This window comes from Pteropus vampyrus, unplaced genomic scaffold (genome assembly GCF_000151845.1).
Source record: "Pteropus vampyrus isolate Shadow unplaced genomic scaffold, Pvam_2.0 Scaffold150, whole genome shotgun sequence".
In the NCBI taxonomy this organism is placed as follows: domain Eukaryota; kingdom Metazoa; phylum Chordata; class Mammalia; order Chiroptera; family Pteropodidae; genus Pteropus; species Pteropus vampyrus.
The window spans coordinates 4,022,232-4,047,974 of record NW_011888931.1 but is presented as its reverse complement, the minus strand read 5'-3'; the positions used below and the strand labels follow the sequence as shown (position 1 = coordinate 4,047,974).

The following is a 25,743-nucleotide window of genomic DNA, read 5'->3' as shown; positions in this document are numbered from 1 at the left end:
ACAATATACTTGGAAAGGATCCTTTATTTTTAAGTGTTTTGAAGTACTATGAGAGCAAATAAATCTAGATTATTATTCCATTTCTAGCTATAATTATAAATAATGATATCTGAATATTACACATATTCAGATATATAGTCTTTTTTTAAAATGAAAAGAGTATATCTAGGCAATATTGAAAATATTCTTTCAATAAACTAATGATTTGCTTTTTCTAAACAAATTCATCAACAAGCATTCATTTATCCATTCGACTGTTTATTCATGCACTCAACATACACTATATTGAGCACATAGTATGTGTCAGTACAGAAAGCATGGTTTCTATACTTTAGAATTTTATAATCCAAAAGCAATAGTCTGTGATAGAGTCTGTAATAGTTTTTCTATTGCACATAAATGTTTCCCTTTTCTCCAGAACAAACTTTTTAGTTAATATAACCTAATACTTTAGAATACCTTACACAATCATAGCTATTCATGACAATACTGTCTGTCAATGGCACTATACTACCTAGAATCATTAAGGAATGATAAATTCTATTCAGTATAGCCTCAATGTTTATGTATTTATTATTTTAATATATTTTTTAAAATCTGCATATGATAGTGTAACTTTTAAGTAATCATCTGCACATTCATTATATGAGAATATTCCACTGTGGAAAGAACTCTGAATGAACAAGCTCTTACCATAAAACTGTATATGAATTGAAGTACTACGGACAATTAGTTTACTATAATCTTTACACAAGATAATGTAACACAATCAAGAATACTTGGAAATGCAAACAAAATTAAATTTAATAAACATATCCTTCTCTCTCAGATTATTCCCAACGATATAAAAACATACTCTAAACCTCCCATCTTAAAAAAAGAAAGACACCTCCCTTGAAGTTCACATTCTTCTTCAGTCATAATCCATTTCTCTACTGCTTTTCCAAATAAAAATTCTCTAAGGAGTTGTTTACACTGATTCACTACAGTCTGGCTTCCATGCAACTATTTATTGAAACTGCTCCTTGTCACAGTCACCTGTTCTCATCTTAACCTTTCAACAGCATTTGATATAGTTGAGAATTCTCTTGCCTTGGCCTGTACTCTATATTATGCTGTTTTATTTCCAGAAAAAGTAATGAATGCTAATATTCCTTTACCTAGAAATAAAGAATAGACTTCACCTTCTATCATCCTGATCTATTTCACTTAAACTGCTGTTATCATTCACTTGATGTTGACTGCCAGCTAGTGAATCAATCTTCTCAAATACTGGTGTAATCACAGGTTTCTGATGACTAGTTTTCATTTTCATTTTTGTTTTCTTCCTTCATATGCAAGCAAGGGCCACTACTTTTAAAAACCTGTACAAAGCCAATGTTTTCTAATAATTCTACTAATAAAGAATACATTTTTTTAAATAAAATTCCAACACCTATCTTAATTCATTTCTTAATTCACAAAACAGTTATGAAGTACCAATCACATGCAAGGAAATACAGTCCTTACATCAAAGACAGATATACGAGTATAATACAATATAATACTTAAGACCTGACATATGACAAGTTGTAAGTGAACACAAGGAAGCCTTTACAGAAGATGTCAAATAAATAGAGGAAGGCAGCAGGAAAGGTAATGGGAGGAAGCCATTCTACTTAAGATCAGAATGTAAGCACAAAGATTAGGCAAAGAGCATCTAGGTTTTTCCTGGGAACTTGAAAGGGAAAGTATAAAATAATGGAAGAAAGTAGTAAAAGATGGGTCGAGAAAGAAATTTTGAAGAAACTTGCATGCTACAATAAGAAGCTGGAGTTCGTTGCCTAAAAGCAATGACTCCTTGACATGGGAGTAATAATTAGATTCCTGTTGTAAATGATTTTTCAAATATCATGAGGCATATATAACAAAAAGGAAGCATTCAGGGAAGTAACATAAGAGGAAAGAAAAAATTACTTTTGTTGGAGTGACGTCAGCATCATGGCTGAATAAGAAGTCCCTCGTTGTGTACGCACCACTGACGACAACTTGGTATACATTCACAGACAGAAGTGCCTTTGTGGGAGGTGTGGGATCCAGCATCACACAGCAAAGCTTCTAGGAAGAGGCTGTCCAACTCACGCATCCAGTAACAGGCCCGGAGACCACATTCTGACTGTGGAACCTGTATGGGCCATGAATTGACTCCACCCAATCTCCGCAGTGTCTGAAAACCCTTTGAAAACACTGTTTTAGATAATCACCCACAGTCAAGACAGACTTTATGGAAATCCAGTTTCCAGCAAAGCACTTCCAGCACACTGTTGGAGCAAAAAATTACAAGACTGGATGCAGTGGAGAGGGCAGTTATTAAAGAATGGAAGAGAAAAGTGTTACTTCCAATGTAAATCAGCACTGCAAAACACTGAAAATTCAAGGAAACATGACATCAGCAAAGGATCAAAACAATCTTCCAGTAACCAATCCTCAAGGCGTGAAGGTACACAATTTACTCCACAAAGAATTCAAAATAGCAGTTTAAAAATAACTCAGTGATATTCTGTGTTCTTGGATTGGAAGAATCAACATAGTTAAAATGACCTTATTACCTAAAGCACTATACAGATTTAATGCAATCCCCATCAAAATCCTATTGGCATTTTTTAAGGAAATAGAACAAAAAATCAGCAGATCTATATGGAAGCACAAAAGACTCCGAATTGTCAAAGCCATTCTGAGAAAAAGAACAAGGCTAGAGGCATCACTCTGCCCAACTTCAAATTATAGTATAAGCGACAATAATCAAAACGGCATGGTATTGGCAGAAAAACAGACACACAGACCACTGGAATAGAATCAAGAGTCCAGAAGTAAACCCATGTTTACATGGGTAAATAATTTTCAACAAAAGAGCCAAAAACATACAGTGGAGAAAAGAAAGCCTCTTCAATAAATGGTGCTGGGAAAACTGGAAAGCCACCTGCAAAAGAATGAAACCGGACTGTTGTCTATCACCACACACCAAAATTAACTCAAAATGGATTAAAGACCTGAATATAAGACCTGAAACAATAAATTTCATAGAAGAAAACAAAGGAACTAAACTCAGGACTTAAAGAGGATTTTATGAATTCGACCTCAAATCAAAGGGAAGTATAAGCAAAAATAAATGAATGGGACTACAGTAAATTAAAAAGCTTCTGTGCAGCAAAAGAAACTGTCAACAAGGTAAAGAGACAAGCATCCGAATGGTTGGGAAAATATATTTGGGAATGGGAAAATATATTTGCAAGCAACACCTCCAACAAGAGCCTAAAATCTAAAATATACAAAGAACTCATACAACTCAATAACAGCAAAAGAACAAATAATCCAATCAAAAAATGAGCAGAGGACCTGAGCAGACATTTCTCTCGAGAGGACATACAAATGGCCAACAAATATTCAAAAAGATGCTCAACATCACTAGCTCTTAGGGACATGCAAATCAAGACCACAATGAGATACCATCTCACACCTGTTAGAATAGCTATAATCAACAGGACGAGCAATAAGAAATGTTGGAGAGGATGCAGAGAACCCTCATACAATGCTGGTAGGACTGCAAACTGGTACAGCCACTATGGTAAACAGTATGGAAGTTCCTCAAAAAACTAAGAATTGATCTACCATATGATCCAGCAATCTCTCTACTGGGTATTTACCCCAAAGACTTGAAAACTCATATCCGAAAAGATATTTGCACACCGATGTTCATAGGAGCATTATTCACGGTGGCCAGGATATGGAAGCAACGGAAGTGTCCTACGATAGATGACTGGATAAAGAAGCTGTGGTACATATATACAATGGAATATTACTCAGCCATAAGAAGAGATAAAATACTGCCATTTGCGACAACATGGATGGGCCTCAAGATAATCATGCTAAGCAAAATAAGCCAGACAGAAAAAGTTGAAAACCACATGATATCACTTATATGTGGAATATAAACCTAAAAGCAACAAATGAACAGGACAAACAAACAGAGACTCATGGACATGGATATAGACTAGTGGTTACCAGAGGTATGGGGGAGGTGGGAGGGGGTAGGTAGACAGGGTAAAGGGGGTCAAATATGTGGTGACAGAAAGAAATTTAACTATGGGAGGTAAACACACAGTGTAAATATATATAAGCCTTACTGTTAAAGTATTATAGTTGAAACGTACTGGATTTCGTTAACCAATGTCACCATAAAATAATAATAATAATAATAATAATAATAATAATAATAATAATAATAAGTAGTAGTAGTTTTCACTTTGAACATAGTTGATCGAAGGCAACTTTTAAACAGAAAACATTTGGTTAAAGTCTCCCCAAACTTAGGAAAAGATTAACACATAGAAGCGACCAGTATTCGTTTTCCATGTGTTTAATCAATCAATGACCACTCACTTTCCAAACAATCAATGTCAGTCACTTCTTTCAGAAAAAGAGCCAACCAGGGACAACCTTACTCCAATAAACATGCCTCAGAGTGCCAGGCAACCAACAACAGTCTCATCTGAATAATCGCACTGCTTCAGATGATGTCAACCCATTATGCCTCTGAAAGTCCACTAGTCCTTAAACTCCACTCTTCCATAAAACATACATAGGAAGAACAGGCTACTCTGTTAGACAAGACTATGCTTGACCAGCATAACGCTCTTACTTTAGTTAGCAACAAATTCCAACTTTGTCTTTTTATTTCAGATATTGAGGGCTCATAATTCTTTAACAAGAATTTTTTAAATTTCTAGAATAATTAAATAAAATAATTTATTATTTTTTCTTAATAAAATATAAATGAAGTTTGCTATTCCTTTGATCCATTTTTACCATAATTAAAATGATTATAAATACCAGTAAAAAAAAAAAAAAAACGGTGAGTAACCACAGGATTGGGCTTTTCTCCCTATACGTAAAAACATTCATGCAGGGAATACAGCTTATTAGAAAGAGCCAAAAAGAGTTTATAAAATGCATATAATTGACAGGTAAAATTGTCAAAATGAGTCCACATCAAACCTGTGTCTTGTTTAAATGAGAATTAGCATAACATGTAAAACAATACACATAAGTTAAACTCCATTCGACTCAGTAAATATTTGAATCATACTGTTTGCTCAGCCTTTTTCTAGGCACTTGAGGATATGGCAGTGGAGAGACAAAAATCCTAGTCATGACAGTGAAGTAAACACACATAACAATAAACTAGATAGGCAAAATTTATAGCACATTAGAGGAGAAACATAAAAGCAGAAAAATAAAATACTGACGTGTTATGGGTGCATGAGTGGTTGAAACATGAGTCAATCTGGCCAAGAAGGTCTTGCTAAGAAAGTGGCTTTCAAGTAAAGAACTGAAGGAAGATCTTAAGTGCCATGAAGATATCTGAGGAAAAACATTCCAGATAGAATCAATGGCAAGCACAGAGGTATGCTTGTGGCGGTGAAGGAATAGTGAGAAATTCCATGTGGTTGGAACAGAGTATAAGGGATAAAAAACAGAAGTGCAAGTCAGAGACAGAGACAGAGATCTGAGATGAATAGATTGTGTAAAAGGCCTCACAGGTATTAGGAAGAATGTTGGCATGTACTCTGAGTGAAATGGGAGGCAATTAGAAGGTTTTGAACTGAGGAACATAATCTGACTTATCTTTTAATAGGTCCACTGTGTTTAGAATTGATGGAAAGACAGGGAGGAGGGGAGGGAAGGAAAGGAGGAAATGTGGGAGGGAGGGAGGGAGGGACGGAGGGAGCAAGGAAGGAAGGAAGGAAGGAAGGAAGGAAGGAAGGAAGGAAGGAAGGAAGGAAGGAAGGAAGGAGGAAGGAAGGAAGGAAGGAAGGAAGGAAGGAAACAAATTAGTTGACTATTACACTAATTGAGATAGCAGATGATAGTGGCTTCAGCCTGGAAGATGTGATTGGCTCTGGATATATTTTGAAGGTAACCTAACAAGATTTGCTAACAGATTAAATGCAAGATGAAAGAGAAACAAATGAGTCGAAGATGACATCAAGTTTGTGACAGAGTATTTAGAAGACTTGTCATTAACTCAAACAGGAAAGACTACATGAGGGGGCGGTATGAGAAAGATTACAAGTAGTTCAATTTTGGACATCTTAAGTTTGTAACACCCAATAGCTATCCAAAAAGGGATATCAAGAAAGCAGTTTGATATATAAGTCTGGAATTAAAAAGAGACATCTGAGCTAGAGATATAAATGTGGAGATCACTAGCATATATAAGGTAGTACAAATCAGGAGGAAAAAGATCAAGCATTGAATCCTGGGAAACTTGAATGTGTAAAAGGTGGAGAATGAGGAGAAACAAGCAAAACAGACTGAGATGCATAACTAGACGAGCAGGGGAGAAACGAGGTAAGTGTGTTTTACTCCCTTGAAAACTAAAAGTCTTGAAAGTCAAATGAAAAAAGTATTTTGGAGGAGAACAGTTTTCACTGAGCCAAATATTGCTGATAGGTAAAGTAAAAGAAGGTCTAAGAAATTACGTCTAGATTTATTAGAGTGAAAACTAGTGGTAACCTTGAGAAATACAATTTTAGAGGAGACGTGGGGCTGAAAATTCCTAGTGATTTCAAGAGTGAATGGAGGGGAAATGAGAACCAATAACTATAGATAGATCTATTAAGGACTTTGTAGGTAAGTGGCATGATCGTGGATGCTCCAATTTTCTTCTTATTTTGCTGTAGTTTTCAATCTTTACATAATGATTATGTAACATTTTCGTAACACTTAAAAGTTTTTTGAATTACATACATGTGGCACTACATGGTTTTTAAAATGCCAGACCAGGTACTAAATAATAAAATCACAAAATTATACAACTTAAAGACCCTTTGACATTTTTCTAGATATATAATTATATTACCTATCATTTTTCTCATGCTTACAATGATCATAGAAAGATGTTTTGCCTGATAAAAATCATGTAACTCTAGAATATTGTACACTACTCAAATATACTAAGTAATTAGTCATATTAAAACTCTAACAAAAATAAAGGGGGAAATGCAGAAAACCTATTGTCTACGACAGATTTCAGACTGCAAGAAAAAAGACCAGAAGGTCCACAAAGCCTAAAATATTTACTATCCAGTTTTTCACAGAAAAGGTCTCTCAAACCCTGATGTAGCGGATTGATCCCTTGATGTGTTTTAATAGGTTTTACTCAACATACCGAAATGTTTATACAGGACATGGAACAAATTGCCAGTGAAATCCTTCAGATTTCAGATTAATTTAAGGGTCTAATATTTGAGCACACGCTCGTTAGAAACAAAACATGAAAATCTAATAACTAGCAAATTTGATGGTATCAAAGTAGAGCGCCACTATAGCACATAATTTCTTTCATAAACTCAGCAGTTAAAACTTCTCTAACAAAATTTGCTTAGGACATGACATAAAAATAAATGCTTTAAATATACTTTAATTATGAAACGATCAGTATATTGTAGACCTAACCTCATTTTCTCCCAATGGTTACATAGTCCATTATTTTATGGGCATAACAAATTTATTTCCTTATTGATAGGTATTTAGACTACTTCCAACTTTTTGATATGTAGGGCTCTAATAAATATCTTTAACATATATGTATATATGCAATATATTTATATATAAATATCCTTAATGTATATATGTATATTTATGTCCTTAACATATATGCTAAACTATATAATATATAATGACTTATTGTATGTTTTAAATACATAATAATATGTAAGAAATGTCCTTAGAATGTGTGGGTGTGTGTGTTCATACAAGTCATATTTTCCTGTAGGATCTAGTTCCAGTAGTAAAGATGTTGGGATAAAGGGATGATATATTTGAAATTTTGAAACACACAGCTAAATACTGGTACTTCAAAAAAGATTTATCAGTTTCATCCACCAACAGTGTATGAGAATGTTTTTTCTCCCCATTTGCCAACTCTGGTTGTTATTTTTTAAATAAAATATTTATCATTATGACTTCAAAAAATGGTATCTCATTGTTAATTTACATTTGTCTGATTACCAGGCAAGGCTGAATGTCCCTAGTAAAAATATAAAATTTGTTAATCATGAATATTAGCTCAAATTAAAATTTGTTTTATAAGAAAATAACACTTACTGTTAACTATTGATATAGGCTTACCTATTAGAATCTTCATCCTCCATAATAGGAAATTGTTGGTTATCAGTGTTTCCATTCTTTCTTTGTTGAATTAATCCATCATTGTCCTCAGTGGTAGCATTATATATGTTTTCTGTTACTTCCATGTCACTACTTCTGTGCTTTTTCCTTTCTTCTTCAAGCTTTAATGAAATTTTGATACTAAGAATAATTGTTATTTATTCACTATAAAGGCCTTTCTGTTTTTATTATCATTTGGCCCTGAGTTTAATTGTCATGACTTTCATCAATAAAAATATTCTTGAGCTTACTTTAATTTTATCATGACATGTCATTGAAGTTTTTTGTAAACTGTTTTATTTGTTTCAGTAAAAGCAGAATTTTCCAATATTTCAAAAAGGACTTTCTTAATTTTGTGCTCTTATTCACACTCACTCTTTGCTACCTAACGTTCCCACCCCCTTCCCCATATTTGACTAGCAGAGACAGAGAAATAAAAAGACAAAGGCACAAAATTTGTCCTCTTCTGCCTTCACCACCTGGATTTTGCAGTAGACAGCCAGATTTAGAGGATGTGATACTGTGCTTCCTGCTTCTGCACTAAGCTATTTTTTCCCCCATTGCCTTTTCCAGTTCTTTTTTTATTTTAGATCTTGGGGACATCAAAAAAGTGATAGTATTCATAAAATACACGAAACAAAGTTTACCACAACACAGGAGCAGAGCCAAACTAATGAACTGTTAGTTAATGCAGAATTCTGCAAAATGAGTAATACTCCCCAAATTTCACATTCAATAACCATAAAATTTTATAGCTAGAGAGTATAGACATAATTATCTACTTTAGCCCCATATTCATTGATAATGGGAATAAAACCAAGAAAGGTTAGATGATTTGCCCAAAGCTCCTAAAGATGCGCTCCCTAGCATTTAATGGCACTAAAATAGATGATACAATTCTATAATGCTGAATCAGATAAATTACCAGATGAATTTAGTAAATTCATCAGATAAATTAAAAGTATGACATTTGCAAAGTCATTTAATGCCTCAGTGTGTGGGGAGGACTCATCTATATTTTCTTTTAAAGGAGAACATCTCAATTTTTGTCTGTCATTAAGTCCATAGACCTCAAAACTCAGTTTTTCAGAGACAAATACTGAATTTTTTTCAAAGGGTTTATGTACCTATATCATAAAATCATGCACGTCGAAATGTACCATACTTTATCAAACAACATAATATAAAGGTTCGACTCAACAAAAACATTTGAGAGTGGTGATAAAAATATATATATTTGAAAGTATATATGTCTGTTATTAAAAATATCTCAAAGTGGTCATGTTAGAATTCTAAGTTCCAAGGTTTTAAGTAAAGCATGTATTTTTACACACTAAAGCACAAATTTAGAATAGCTGAGAATATTTTATATCCCTTCTTTCAGTCATTTCTTCCTTCTCATTTTACTATTTATAGAATGCAATTTGTATTTAAGCCAATAAACTTTAAAAAAAAAATATCTAGAGCTTATTATATGTTTTAAGCAATTTCTTTTATGCTTTTTCTGGTGCAGAAGGTCACATGGTACATAGCTCAATTAGTTTCCCAGTTCATATGGAAGGAAGGCTGACAGAGTCTTAAGCTGATTAAGGAACAAAATTTATAACAATGTCTACCTAAGATTCTATTGTTTAGATGGCAGAAATAATCTGTTTCTAGACACAATTAGACATTTAGACAACTCCATTTTACACATACACTCTTTTCAAAGTGAAAAATCAGAATGCATCAGATAATTGGTAAAGAGAAAACACAAAAAGTAGCAGCAAGTGAACCTCTACCTCTTTTTGAAGTTGAATTTTCTCTTTTTCCAAAGCCAAGAACTCTGCTTTTAACATGTGTATCTCATTCTTAAACCTTTGCAGATCTTGCTGTAAGTCTTCATTTAGAAATACTTTAGATGTTCTGTCACTATATGGTGGGAAAGAACTTACATTTTCTAATTCAGTTTCCATGCTTTTGCAGTCATTAGCACTGCAGTTATTGGCATTTAATGGCTTCTGGAGCAAGTCTTGATTTGGCTGTGTTTCCTTATAAGGATTGGTAATTGCAGAACTAGCGTGCCTTTTTATTTGAATCATGTGTTTCATTTCCTTGGAGTGGGCAAGACACAAACCAAGAAGATTTTCTGGATCGCTAGACTGAGATATATGTCCAATGCCTAATTTCCAATTAGTGGTATTTGGGTTCATATTTTTTGTCATCTGCAGATCAAGCCCTCGGTCTTTCACTTCCAATGTAACTACTGGGTTCTTTACATTTTTATTTTCTGTATCATTATAAAAACTCTCCTTATTTTCATTAAAAACATGTTCAGAGTCTGATTTGTTATCATTCTCATGGTGTAATTTATTTTCATTTAAACAAAGCTTAGAAGATGACCAGCAAGCATATCCTGGGGACCCAGAGGCTGAATGAGAAGGAAAGACATTTTCCACAGGGACTTCTTTTTGTTCAGGAAATGCCTGGAACTCTGCAGAGATGGACACTCCAAATGCATCTTTTCCCTCACAATCAAGTATATTATCCGGAAAATTAGAAGGTATTTCTCTTAAGCTTGCTCCTTTTTTAGAGTTGTCAAGTGGTGGCTCTTCCTTAAGACCACCAGTAATTTTGTATTTTCCACAGATTTCACCAAACTTCTGCTTTAACTCATTTGCAATGAGTTTTAAATTATTTCTCCGCTCTAATTTGCCTTTTTTGATCCACATTTCCTCATAGTTTTGCATACAAGGATGTCCTGAATATGCAGATATATCCTCTCTATCACAATCCTTATTCATGTCTGATTCTTGAGACATTTTTTGCAGATGCAAAAGTGGAAGATTAATTTGTTTAGTTTGATTTTCAGATGTCTTATCTGTTGGGGTACACATTTGTGAAATAACTTGATTCTTAAGGAATCAAGTACAGACAAAGAAAAATGAGAATGCAATTAAAATTCAACTGTTAAACTTCTTAATTACGTTGAGGTACTCCCAAATCACTAAATTATAATTAAAAAGTAAAAAATTACTTGCTTTACTCTAAATTAGGAGAAAAACATGAACTTGCACACCGAAATTTTAATTCAAATGATATACTGATAGTGTTATGCATTGATATAGTTATCTGTTGCATCCAATTCTAATATATTTTAATATCCAGTAAAGAGAGTGGATTATAAAAATTAATATTTACGGACTTTTTTACACTGGAATGAAATAAATTGGAAAGTTATTATTTGTACTCTAACAACAAAAACTTCCATCCTGGAAGGTGTGATTCTCTTAATAGGCAGTTGAGTTGATTTTATGACCCCATTTTCTCCCTGAATGTAGATTCTGAAGTCAATTACATAGAAATCACAAGGAGAATAAATCTTTAACTTTGGCATTAGTGACTAGCAGTGTCAAACCGCAAATTTTGAACTTCTAAAAATTATTACCCTTTTCACATGAATCCAACTCAGTGGCTATCAGTTTTATATTGTTCATAATTTCAACTGTTTAATTATATGATTCAATATTTGATGTTACTTTATCACATAAAAAAGCTATAAAAATGAAAGAAGCAAACATTATTCAGGAAAAAAATTTTGCCTCAATTCCAAAGATAAAGATTAGCTATAAGTTACTATAAACTCCAATAATATTTTAAGTTTTGTAACTTGTTAAAATGTTATAAAAATTAAATATTCAGTTATGAGTTTTTGATTTTAAAAAACTAGTTTAAAGGGTAATTTCTTTTTTTTCTCCTTTTAAATTAAGTACATAAGTATAGTTGGTATACAATATTATATTGTATATATTAATTAGTTTCAGGTGTACAATATAGTGATTTGATGTTTTTATTTCTTATAATGTGATCATCCCAATAATTCTAGTAATCATTTGTCACCATGCAAACTTATCACAACATTATTGACTATACTCTCCTTCCCCTTTACACCCATTCTCTCGGCCTGTTCCTTCTGGTTGCCATCCCTTTGGTCCCTGTTTCTATGAGTCTATTTTTGTTTTGTTTTGTTTGTTTTGTATTTCTCAAACCATTCCAAAATTTGAAGAGGAAGGAACACTTCCAAACTTATTCTATGAAGCCAGCACTACTCTGACACCAAAACCAAAGACGATACAAAGAAAAAGAACTATAGGCCAATACCCCTGATGAACATAGATGCCAAAATTCTCAACAAAACACTAGCAAACTGAATTCAAAAGTAGATTAAAAGGATTATACACCAAGATCAAGTGGGATTTATACCAGGGATGCCAAAGTGGTTAATGTCAGTTAATGTCATTCATCTCATCAATAAAACCAAGGATAAGAATCATAACATTATCTTGATAGATGCAGAAAAAGCATTGGACAAAATTCAACATCTATTTATGATAAAAACCCTCAACAAAGTAAGTACAGCAGGAATTTACCTCAACTTGAGAAAGGTAATTTCAATTGGACTATGTTACATTATTAAAACAGAAAAAGATATTATGCCAGCAATTCAAATTTAAATTTTTACATACCCAATGGTGGTTATTTTCACTTCCGTCAAGCCTTTCTTGCTCTTCCTCTGTTGTTATTTCTAAGTCTAGTTCTGTTGACATATCTATATATTAGTTAAAAAGAACAACTTAGAATGATTAGATAAAAACTATAATCCTTATAAGAATAGAAATTAACATATTATCAGTTGAGAGTTTAAATTAATCAATCTTTTGCTGAATATTTACTTAAGAAATACTTCTAATTATCTGAAACTTCAACAAACCTCAGGAAATAGTTGATGTTACAAAGTTCAAGTCATACAAACATCTCAAAAATTCTTTCACAAATTCATTCACCAAACATCAATGAAAAAGCAATCAGAAACAAAACAACATTTAGAAATACAGTACAACATAGAAAGTCACACTATATTCTCTACTTTATGATAGTACCTTTTTAATAATGCCTTAGGTTCAACTGCAACATTATCAACAGTTTCCAAAATTACTGTTATTTTTAATGCCTTATCAGAATACACCCTTCCATATATCTGAAATGTTTGGCTCTACTGTTCTGACAAATTTCTTTTCATTTTTTTTAGGACTCAGCTTGGGGGTTTAAAGAACATAGATAAGAGGTGTCAGGAATGGCTTTTTAAGAGTTAATACCTGAGCTAAGACTCACAGTGAGGTTAGCCAGAATCAAAGGGGTAGAAGGCAGGAAAGGAGAAGACCATGCAAGGCTATATCAAGACAGGGAGAGAAGCATACAATAGAACAGTTTGTCTAACATATAGAAATGGTGAGGAGAGCATCACCAGAGCTTCAGTAATACAAGAGAAAAGGGTGGACAGTAGAAATGGCTGAAGACTGAGAGTTAGGCAGAAGTGAGATTATACCAGCCTTATATGTAATTTTGAAATGCCTGGACAGTAATATAGTTTAACGAGCGGCTCATGGTCATATTTGCTTTGGAGATCGATCAGTCTAAACGCTGTGGTAGTGATGAATTTGAGGGGCATATGAATAAATAGGGGACAATTTAGCAGGCAATAATGTAAAATAAAGATGATGCAGGCCTGAACTGAGCAAATGTTTCCACAAATATTTAGATATAAAATAATCAGAGTCCACTAGAGAATAATCTTTATTCAATGAATATATGCATGAATCCTGGGTCCCTGGAGAACTAGACTCTGCTCATTGCTTTATAAGAGTTAACAACTAAGAAGTGAAATGAACTATGTGAACTCTTTAAGTTGCTTCAACTCTTTTGTAGTTTTTCTGTTTCTATGTTGAGGGAGATTGGGTATGTGTTTACCAAGCACCTGAAGAAATAAGACACTTGTATACATACATAAATAATTTTATATTTATAGTTTGCAGACACTACTCTAGGAGATAATTGAAAGTCTTTTGTAAATACAATGTTAATTCTAAAGTTAAGGAAGGGGAAGAAGATAAAACTACAGGAGCAAAAAAATACTGCGTGTTTTACTACTACAGATCTGATCATATGACTGATAAAAGGCACAAATTAATGGTACATAACGTGAAACACATATTAGAAGTAGTCGATAGAATGAGTATCCTAGTTGAATTAAAATTCATTTTCCAGATGTTGTTTTTAAATGATATAGCACTCCTTAAAACCAATATATCTTGTGAACTACTAAAAAAAATTTTTTTAATGTGACAAACTATGAAGACACAGCTAAGAAGTACTATATACCAAATTCTCAATGATTCCCAGTACTACTGGAAAGGCCAATTCTAAAATGTATAAACTAAAGAAAATGCAAGAAATATTTTAATATTTGGTTTCAAAAGGTGTTTTTTCAGTTACAGTGATATAGTGGTAACTAATACTTTTGAATTCAAAGCTATAAAATTAAAGCTAAGAAACCATGTTTTGTTTCAGTTGGTAATATTTAGATCTCTACCTAGTTTTCCCATCTAGTCCCACAGTTCTAAATATAACCCTGCTACCCACTCCCAAGTGTATGCTAAATACCAGTCTAAACAAAATTGCTCTTTCTCCTAATTCTGTCTTATTTACATACGTATTACTTTGGTTACAGGAACAGTGAGTGCAAATGTCTTGCTAAAATATTCTGTTATGCTGTAAGTTGCATAAACAGAGGAAACATAAAGTAGATTTTGCCACAAAATGATTTCTGAAAATTCAGAAGCCTGGTGAAGCCGCCCAGAGGTGGTCTAGGGTTGAACTCTTTTTGTGTCTTTATTACCTTCTTTGCTCTCTCCATTTTCTGACAGCTGTGATTCACCCAGGTCATGGAGGCTACAATTTCCTAATAGAAACAAAGCTCAATATTAGTATTTTCTTTATCTATTAAGGTCATGTGGATGCTGACTGATTTTGGGACATCGATTGTGATACAAATGGACATTTATCATCAACTTTCAAATCTGATCTTTGACAAGTCTCATGATTGAGGGGGAAACTGGGAGATCCCGGAAATCAGAAGAATCTAAAAATAAAGTTTTCATTGATTATAATGTAAATAATACAAATATGACTAACATGTAAAAATTCTTTCTTCAGAGAAGCAGTCCCACGTCCTTCTTTCCCCATACACACTACTCCTTCATAGTCCATTTTATTTTGTGTGTCCTATACTTGCCATTCACATAGATAGGTTTAATTAAATACTGAAACTCAATAATGCCTATTGCATAGTCTGCTTTCCATAAAAGCTTTGCTTATTAATAGTTAAGATTCTTCAGGGCATGAATTTTTTGTTATTATCAAAATTTATGTCTATCCACTTATTTTAAGTTTAAATATGCATGACAAACATGTTTAAAAAACATTTTAATAAATGGTACTACTTCAAATTACAATGACATAGTCTTTTCTATTTACCCTAACATCTTCAGAATCATTTTTTTAAACTTTAGATAAACAGAAATTTATATGAGAAATGATGGCCTTGGGTGACCTGTTTCTATGCAAAAATAAGACCAACTAGGTCTGCACCTGATCCAGAGTACAGAGTGCTCTAAGACAGAAAATGGATATATAACAATTTATCCTTTTTTAACAAAATTCTCAGATTTAAACTTTCTAAGACTAATGAACAACAAAAAAAAGCAATGAATGTAGAAGTGAAACTTTAAAGACTTTTTCATCACGAGGTCCCCTTATTATTTCATACCCATGAACCTCATTTTGGGTTTAAAATGGTTGTTCTCTACAGAATCCCAGGAGTCCCCAAATCCATTTGTTAGGAGGTCCAACAGGTCAAATCTATTTTCACAGGAATATTAAATGTCATTTGCCATTTTCACTTTCATTCTCTTATAAGTGTACAGTAGTTTTCCACAGCTATGACATGATTAATCACAGCTCTAATGATGAATGGGTCACAGCCCTCAAGGCTAATGGACTGTATGATTTAGTGTGCTTGTATTTTAAATTTCAGTTTCAATTTCTAATATTGTACATATCAATAGATACTACCTACTTCAACAAAATTCTTTGGAATTCTCAATAATTTTCAATAGAATGAAAGTATTCTAAGGCCAAAAATTTTCAGAATTACTGTTTTAAAAGATTGTGTCTACCAAATATTATGATTAATTACTTCCCCATTTTTAATAATCAAAGACACCAGGAAATCCTCCCCCGCCGCCACACACACAATCTGCCAATCAGAACATCTGGTTGGCTTAAGCTCATCGGTGTTAACAATAGTAAGATGATATACAGTTAAAATATAGTTGACATGTTAGCAACTGAAGCTTTACTCTACGTAAAGGATGGAATTTCAAATAAGCATTTTGAAACGTTGGAAAAGCAGAGTCTAATAATTAACCTCTGGGAATTCCTAATAAGTATTGTGATTCCAAACTGGGAATCAAAACAAAAGTAGAAACATCAGAATTAAAGGCTATGTTTTTAAACTTTCATTTTCTTATTTTGTATATATCTTTTTTCTCATACATTGATACCAAAAATGATCTCTACACTACAGTCAAATACTTCAATTAAATTTGCAAAAAAAACAAAAAGTAATAAATTATGAATAAAAATACTATGAGCATGTCAAATAATTCTTTGGACTTGTGGACTCCTTTGCAGTTATATTTGTTTTACAAAATTTACCTGATCTGGATGTTTGTATTTCCTTTATTTCTATTGCTTTCTTAGGAACAGGCTCTTCCACTTCAATGGTAGGCTGAATGGGTTTTGAAAGAAGATGATTAGTAAATAATGTACATTTCATCCAATCTGTACTTAATAATTCAAGATAAAATATAAAAGTTATTACCTTCAAATGAGGATATTTTTCAAGAGAATCTAAAAAGCAAAGAAACATTCATTCAATTATATATAAATATGGAAGCCAACCAAACATTTCCACAGAGTTAGTATGGAGTTGAATCTTCATGCTTGGCTTTGGAAATGACCACATTTGGTATTTTTATTTTATTTTTTTTAACTTTTTTTGGAGGAGAAGTGTTAGGACAGCAACAAGTCAAAAATATGAATCCACTATAAATACTGAAGAAAAAATAAGAATATAGGTTTAACAAAACATGCAGTTGAGCTTTCAAAATAAGATGTTTCAAATGATTATAACCAAACCAGAAAAGTGTGTATAGACCCAATGTCAACATGCTGATTAATGGAGAGAAAAGTGATCTTTCATCAGAGGAGCAAATCATGACCCTGAAAGAATCATTGTGAAACCTGATGATAGAATGCAACAGCCTATCTTTAATGTAATACATCAGAATCATTTATACCATTATGCTACAAGTATTCATCATGATCTTCAATTTGTCCTATAATTTAGCAAACACACAATTGTGATGAGAGTTCAGGTGAATGCATAAGTCATGTGTCACCTTGAGACAGGGTTATGAATTGACCAGCTTGGATATTCACTTGTAGAATAATAGTTAAGAGAAATATTCATTTTTTCCATACCAATGTGGGCTACTGGTATGCCTACATTTCTTGTATCCTGTAGTTTGGCCATCTTAAAGTTTCTTGATCCACTCATGCAAGAAGGTATATAAAACATATCTGAGGAATAATGTATATAATGAGCTTTCAATATTGAAATATGGTTAATAAAAAATTAATTTAGTTGCTACAGAAATATTAGATATTAAAATTTTTATGTTCAAAATCAGTGTAATATTTTCTAAAAAAAACAATTTAAGCAATTACAGAATGAACAATTTTTTTGTTTCCAAAATTAGTTGGGCTTGCTATATCATGCTAGTCTTTAAAGGATTTTTATGAACCAGCTATCTTATCAAACAGTTAGCTATCAAAAAAAAACCCACTAATGCTTCTATCTTCAATTAATCTCCTTTGAATAATAAATATCAAGGTAACATATTATCTTTAATGCCTGACAATCATGAGGAATATAAATGATTGGCTACAGTGTACTCCAATTCTCACACTCCCTCCTGCTTCCAGTATTCTCTGGAGCAGCAATAATCTCATCTTCTGCTTCAGTGCGAATATACTAAAGCCATGTAAAGTGAGGTCTCTCAAATTTCCTCATCGACTTCAAAATTACCTAGCTAACACCTTTCTTTCCTCCCTCCTCTTCATCATCCCCCATCCTCTTCAAAAGTAATTTTTTGATACTTCCCTTTTCCATCCTTTCTGTGGATTGTCCCCACCACTATTTCTTTGCTCTCTGTTTATCCATCTATAATTTCTATTTTTTAATTTTCTTGCTTTTGGGGGGGGGGCTATAAACACACACATAAAATAAAAACGAAATAATGCTTTTCCTTGATCTTTTCGTGGTTGACCTCTCCAATGGATTTTCATGCAGATTTCTTGGAAGAAAATTAACAGTTTTTACTCAGAGCACGGTCTGAGACCAGCAACACTGGCGTCACCTGAGAACTTGTGAGAAATGCAGGCCAGACCTATTGCTATCATTTCCAAGTTGAAACTGCTTTAGAAGTCATAAACTTTCTAATGGCCTTTTTAGCAAGTTATCACTTCCCTGACCTCCCCATAACTGACCTTGCTCTCTCCTGTTTTCCACTTCTTTAATTTCAGAATATATAATATTATTCTATGATGTTGCCACATTTTACATGACACTAAAGTATATACATTTATAACTGACCACATCTGCTTATGTGCATCCATAGTAGATAAAATAGAGCTCTACATGATCAGGTACCTCAATCCCTAATGCCTTCTCAACAGTGAAGAAAAGAGCAAGAGTGGGGACCTTTTGCTGTGCTTCTCTAACATGTTTTGGTGCTGGAAACTCACTTTATATTCTTCCCACATTTACAATACTTTGCCCTTTCCTAAAGAATTATTTTATCATCTTCCACTATATGTACCTGCTTCTTTTTCCTTCATTTATGTCCTATAATTTCTGCCTTTCTTGTTCTTTATTTCTTCTTTTATTCTTATCCCGTTCTTATTTCTTGACTTTCCTTAGGTCTTTGAGTATCTTGAAATGGAATAAACATAGCTCCTGTCATGGCACTCTCAATTTAATCTGTTGCTGATACCTGATAAGCTATACAACTGATCTCATTTTCACTTCTCTTTTCCATACTATGCATTTAATAGGTAATTTTCTTTGGCTATTAGACTATATCAGGATTCATGTCAAATGACTTTTTTTTACAAAATACAATAATTACCTTCTATTTGTCCATTTAGTATATTTTTTCCTCTTTGATCTGCAGTTCCAGATAAATGATCAACATACTTCTGTGAAAAACTTGCAGAAAAACTCTGTTAAAATTTATATCAATATGAATTCCATGAAGATTTCCTAATCTCTTTCTAAGAAGATATCTAAATTTAGCACTTTAAAAGCAATTGGACTTAAAAATAAGGAAACTATGTACTGAAAACCAAAACATTTAAATAGAATACTTCAAATATGCTCTCTGGATCAAGCTTACCTTTTGTGACTGTAAACTGAGCATGGAAGCCCAGAGTAACTATTATCACAAACAAAATACTGATTTATATACACATGTCACCAGGAAGTAACTTCAAAACACCTAACTCTTCTTTGCATTCCCACTAAGAGGGCAGTTTGAAACATACATATTTAAACAAATTATTTAACAAGTGTCATTTAAATAAACAAGGGCTTGTAAAAACTATTATTTGATAAAATTTTTGATTAAAAAGTGGTTAAATAAAATGGCAAAGCAGTAAGAAACACTTTTCTTGAAATTATGTTTAAATAATAGCAAAAAATTTTACAGTTACACAACTCTTCAAAAAAAGTATAGTAAGCTTTAATAAGAATAACAACACTTATTTATTAACCATCTAATAAGTGACAGGCACTTATTATGCACATTTTGTTTCTTTTCTACACACAATAACAATAATCAAAATGGCATGGTGGTGGTTACCCCACTTCCTGCTTCCTGGTCATTCCAAGATACCAGGGCAAAATGACGAACAGATATGATCCATCATTCTCTTTCTGTCCAGCATGCCCTCCTCCTAGACTTTCACATGCCTGACTCCTTCTCATGCTTCACTTGGCAGCTTTTGTCACACTCAGAAAGATCTTTTCTGACCACCTAAATTCCACATCCAGTCCCATTCCAACTATAAACTCCCCCAATATTCTCTAACCTAACATTCTCCATTTTCTTTACATGAAGCTCCTATAGTGACTTATAATGGATTGTTGTTTACTTATTTTTCTGCTCCTACCACTACAGCCTAAGCCCTCAACTTCTTGATTCGGTGTCTATCTGTCCAGCACATAATTGGTATTCATTAACAGAAATTTACTTCAGGTCAAAACATTGAAGATCTCATCAAGAAGGCCTCAAGTACTAAAGCACTACATACTTACAGGTTATCTTGAGTAACTGTCTCTTGAAACTTGTCTTCCCCCAAATTCAGAATCCATATGTGTTTTCTAAATTTCCCATTCTTCTATTGACACTACTGCCATTTTATTGTCCTTCTGGTTTACAAAAAATGTTCTCAATACTTAGTAAGTCAATAAATACACTGTGATCACTGTGTCTTCTATTTCCACAGCACCCATTACCATTTACAAAGTGTTTTTACCTTGTTACATTTGTTCACTACACACATTTGCAAGGTATGTATTAGTGCTTTTAATATGAATGAGGTTGCTGACATTCAAACAGGTTTAAAACAAGTTTTCCCAAGATCCCATAGCTAGTGAGTGATCCAGGATGCTAGCATGTTCTTGAATTTCAAATATAGTGTTTGTACCATTAGGTGGCAGATGCCTATATCTAAGTGATCAGGTCCTCTAACCTCTTTCTATAGCTATCACCTTAGATTAGCTCATCATTACTCTATATTTACGTTAGTCACCACAAATATGGTTGCCATAAAGGTACTCAATGCATGCTATTTTAACTGTCCAAAACCACTGTTACTTATCAAAACTCTACTTAGCCAAATTGTTGTTAGTATTATTCCACAAATTTATTACTATTTGCCATGCTTTTTCTTCTCTGGAAATGTACCTTGCAGATCTACTTGACAGTCCAAAATAATGATACTTTCAAGTCCCAGACATTATCTTTTCAAGTTCCAAGTTATAAAAAACTAGAATCTGAACTGTTTCTCTCTGAATCTCATTGGGAGTTTTACACGTCCATATACACCATGGAATCATACATTTGGCCACAGATCAACCTGGAATAATTCTTTAGTTTTTAGATAAACTTAATTTTAGAACCCAAACTTATTCCTTATGGCTTTGAAGCCTTAATTTTTTTATACTATACTACAGTGATTTTATTAAGCAAATCTTGCAAATTAACCGAATTGTAATATGCAGAATTATTATATTTAGCACATAGTTATTTTATTAATGATGGGTTAAAAACATAAGAAAATAAGGTATGGGCAAATATAGAGATGAGAAAATAAAGTCAAAGCATACATTTTATGTTTTAACAACACTCACTGCTCATATTTAAAATTAATAATAATAATAATGATAATAATAATAAAGAACAGTACCTCAGAATCCCAAGGTGATTCTACATTTTCCTCTTCTCCTAATCCTAATGCTGACATTTTATCTATAAAATGTAGTTACAGATATATTAATGTGAACATTTATTACTATGAATTTTAAATACATATGCAAGTTTATCTCCATTCATGAATATTTTGATAAAATAAAAATAATAGCAGAAATGAATTTTAGAGGACTGAAGTATTTGCAAGAAGGAAAAGTTGATAGTTTGGGGATACTTTTGAGGAAAGACAGCGAAAAATAATATTTCAAAGAAATGGATATCATAGTTGAATCTATACACTTTACATTTGTCCATACTATCATTTAAGCACTACAAAAAATTTATAGTCACTAACTTACCACTTGTATTATTTTTGTGTGCTTCATCAACATTATGATTGTCATTATTTGTTTGCTCTTGTGGAGCACTTTCAATAATATCAATACCATTTTCCTTTTTTGCAATTGCTGCTTTCGTTGCTTCTTTCTATAAAAATAACAAAAACATACACCTCAAAAACCCGACTTCAGAAAACATCATATTCTTTCATATGCTCACTCAAGCAGTCAGGAAAACAACAAACATTTGCTATATCTATCAAATCACAGGCACTAGCCCGGGAGAAGCTGAAAATAAAAATAAAAGTTTTATCCTATATTCTAGTAGGGGTAGAGATGCACGAAAACCATAAGAACAGAAAAGGATCATTCGCTTTTACAACTGAAATGAATAACGTACAGTAAGGGCACAAAGGGACAAATCAGTTATACCAGGGGAGATCAGTAGATGCTGCAAATATAGGGCTGTATTTTGAGAGATACAAAGTGCAGAGTGAGGGCATTAAGGGCATGCTACAAAGGGCAGCATGAGCAAAAACATGAGGTATGAAACAGCATAGTAAGTGAGGGCACCAAAGTAATGTGGTAAAACTGGAACACTGTGAATGGGAAGGAGAGAGAAAAATGGAAAACCAAACCAAAGAAAAAAGGTAAGTGTCATGCTAGCATATGACTTTTACATTCACATAATGGGGAGCCACTAAATAAGCAGAGGAATTACATCATCACAAATATAATTTAGAACAATCTCTCTGGCAGCAATGTAAACCTGAACGTAAGAGCAAAACTAAAAAGAGTATTTCAAAATTAAAGGTGAGGAAGTGAATTATGATAATATGGTATAAAAAAATGGTAAGTGGGCAACAAATATTAAACTTGTTGAGTGACTGGATGTGGTGATTTCAAGGAAGGTTTGAACCCAGGATTTTTCCAGGTTCAGTATTTCAGTGGTGGAATTTACTAGGATAGAGGAAACAAGTGACAGAGTAGATTATAGAGTCAGCAAAAAGGAAAGGGTCAGGGGCAATGTCTTTGGTTTGGGACATATCAAATTGGAGGCGCCCAGGGAACTTACAAGAAAGATTTGGATAAATACATTTGGAGTAGGAATAGATGACTTTACTCAGGAAAAGCGCAGGATGTTAAGTAGATGCCTGAAAATACATACTAATGTAATTAAATAATGCAAATTCACACAGAACTTGTGAAATTGTGAAAATAAAAACAAGGATGGGGGAAAAATGGAATTCAATTTTTCAATAATATATTTCGAAATCAGTTTTAACAATACAAAATACTCTTTTATGGATATATGCAAATATTTATTCCTGGGCTATTATAGTTTAATTAAAATTATATTTTCAGTCGAATGAAAAAATTTAATTGTCAAACACCAAGTTATAATGTTACAAGAAGACTCATTTTTCAAAATTAATCTTAAAAGACAAGTTTCAAATTGTAGAAGAGAAATGCTTATGCAATTATAGAATTATGAGGCATTTTTAATTACTATTATGCCATGTGAAAGAAATATAAATCCCTATTTTAAAACACACATGGTTGTCTGACTCCCTGTGAACAGCACACTAATAGCTCTAATTTCCCACCTACTCTACATAGCCTTGGTAGTTGAAGATTGCAGGAAAAATCTAGTTAAAAAAAAACGAATAAAACTAGGATTATCCAAGTCGAAGATTTAAAAGTCTTCAAATACATCTATGTTTATCAAGCAGAACTGCTGAATGAAGAAAAGGACTAAAAAAATCAAGTCTCCTAGATGTCCGAGTTTTAGATATGAAAGAATTTTCATGTAGGTTTAACAACTATGAATACCAAAGTTAATAAAGTTTCTTAAGAATAATATGAAATGTACCCATTGCTAGATATTTTAAAAGGTAAAAATCATCTTTCAGAGATAATGTTGTATACTCTATTGGTAATATTTACTTATGATGTTATAATAACAAGTATTTTATATTAGAAAAAAATAATAAATTGTGTTTTCATTCATTTGATGTGGGCATATGTGTTCATTAATTGCAGATATTATTAGGAAAAGATCAATCAGTATCTCTAGCTCTGAGAGGCTGGAGACCATAGTCTCATAGATAGGAAATGGTAGAGAGTGGACTCAGGGTCAGGAGGCCTGTCTCCCAGGCCCATTCTGGGACCACCTTCTGCTTAGCCTTTACTCTCTCCCAAGCACCCATTTCACGTCTTCCTCTGGTTCCTTTCTTCCTTTTGTCCCCTCTTCCTGAACAAGCCCTAAAGTGAAGCACTGTGCCAGGCACGCAGAGAACCCAGAGAGGGGGCATGTCGAAGTCCGTGCACCCTCACATCTCTGCTCAGTCTCATCTTGTCCTCAGGGAGGCCGCAGACTAGAGCTCAGAGATGTTCACTACATCATAGTTTATAACGGCAAAAAAACTGGCTGTCCACTTGTAGGGGACCAAATAAATGACTCATGTGACTTCTGGCCACGATGGAAATGTCTGCAGCCATAGCAAAGAACAAAGCAGCCCCTTAGAGAACAGTATCTAATAAATAAAGAAAGCAAGAACAGAAGACATGTTTTAAATGAGCTCATTGGGTTGTTTTCAAACGTGTAACATGATCTTAATTTCATTGATTGATTATTGTTATGATAGTATTTTTTAGCGAGGAAAAGTTCACAACACATAAAATTGACTATTTTTTTTAACACTTGAGCTATTTTATTATTCAGTGGAATGCTTTTTCACAGTCGAAGGATTAAAAAAAATTTAACTATTTTAAAGTGAACAATTCAGTAGCATTTAGTACATTCACAATGTTTTACAACCATCACCTCTAATTCCAAATATTTTCATTGCTCCAAAAGAAAATCACATTTTTATTAAACGATCAGACCCCATTCCCTCCACCGCCAGCCCCAGGCAACCACTAATCTGCTTTCCATCTCTATGGGTTAATTTATTCTTCATATTTCATATAAAAAGAATCATATAATAAAAAAATTTTTAAAGAATATCTATAAAAAAATTTTATTTCTTTGAGAGTACTGCTGGTTAAAATTATTTTCTTGTTTAATAAATACAGATTAAGAATCTGATTTACATAATGAGAAATTATAATTTTGGTTAATGAAAAAAACTAAATAAAATTCTTATTTGTTTCCTCTGTCTTTATTCTCAAAAAAATCTAAAACATCCAGTAAGATTGTACCAAATAGTAAGAGAAGTTAATTAATCAAGTTAAGTATATACCAAACAGTAAGATAAATTAAAAACCATAACAAAAATTCATAATTTACAAGAAATAAATTCATAATTTATAATAAATCTGATAAGGTCTAAAACAGATTTCACTTTGCATTATCTACGAATATAGGTTTTGCTAGAATAAATATGTCACTGAATTAAGTTTAAAAGTGATGATTTTTTAAAATGTTCAAATGAAAACTTTAATAACCCAAAAAAGAAAATGAGAATTAAATTTTCTTCAATTCTTCATAAAAATCAGCTATAAGCAACTGAGAGAAGTCTGAGCATTTTTTCATTATCTGGTTTTCTTAATTTGCATTTAAAATCATTTCTATATTTTATAATACAGAATTCCTTTTCTCATTTAACCCCTCAATTTCTGTTGTGTCTTCATAACAATCTCATCTTGACTCTCGTTAAATTTTGATTTTCATCTTGCCATTTTTAAATGTATTTTTCCCCTTCCCTACTTTCTTC

General features: G+C 32.8%; 1 protein-coding gene across 3 annotated transcripts in view; it reads right to left on the bottom strand.

Annotated features, from left to right (window-relative positions):
- The window catches only part of ANKRD26 (ankyrin repeat domain 26), a 72,065-nt gene that overhangs the window by 17,474 nt on the left and 28,848 nt on the right, over positions 1-25,743 (bottom strand). For all 3 annotated transcript variants that reach the window (XM_011369515.2, XM_011369514.2, XM_023536173.1), the window contains exons 11-19: positions 22,046-22,172; positions 21,685-21,746; positions 19,344-19,437; positions 17,635-17,733; positions 16,973-17,001; positions 16,807-16,879; positions 14,927-14,989; positions 12,717-12,799; positions 8,173-8,333 (exon numbers count right to left, since the gene is read on the bottom strand). In XM_011369515.2, coding sequence (XP_011367817.1) covers positions 8,173-8,333; positions 12,717-12,799; positions 14,927-14,989; positions 16,807-16,879; positions 16,973-17,001; positions 17,635-17,733; positions 19,344-19,437; positions 21,685-21,746; positions 22,046-22,172 — 791 coding nt within the window. The remainder of the gene's footprint in view (positions 1-8,172; positions 8,334-12,716; positions 12,800-14,926; positions 14,990-16,806; positions 16,880-16,972; positions 17,002-17,634; positions 17,734-19,343; positions 19,438-21,684; positions 21,747-22,045; positions 22,173-25,743) is intronic.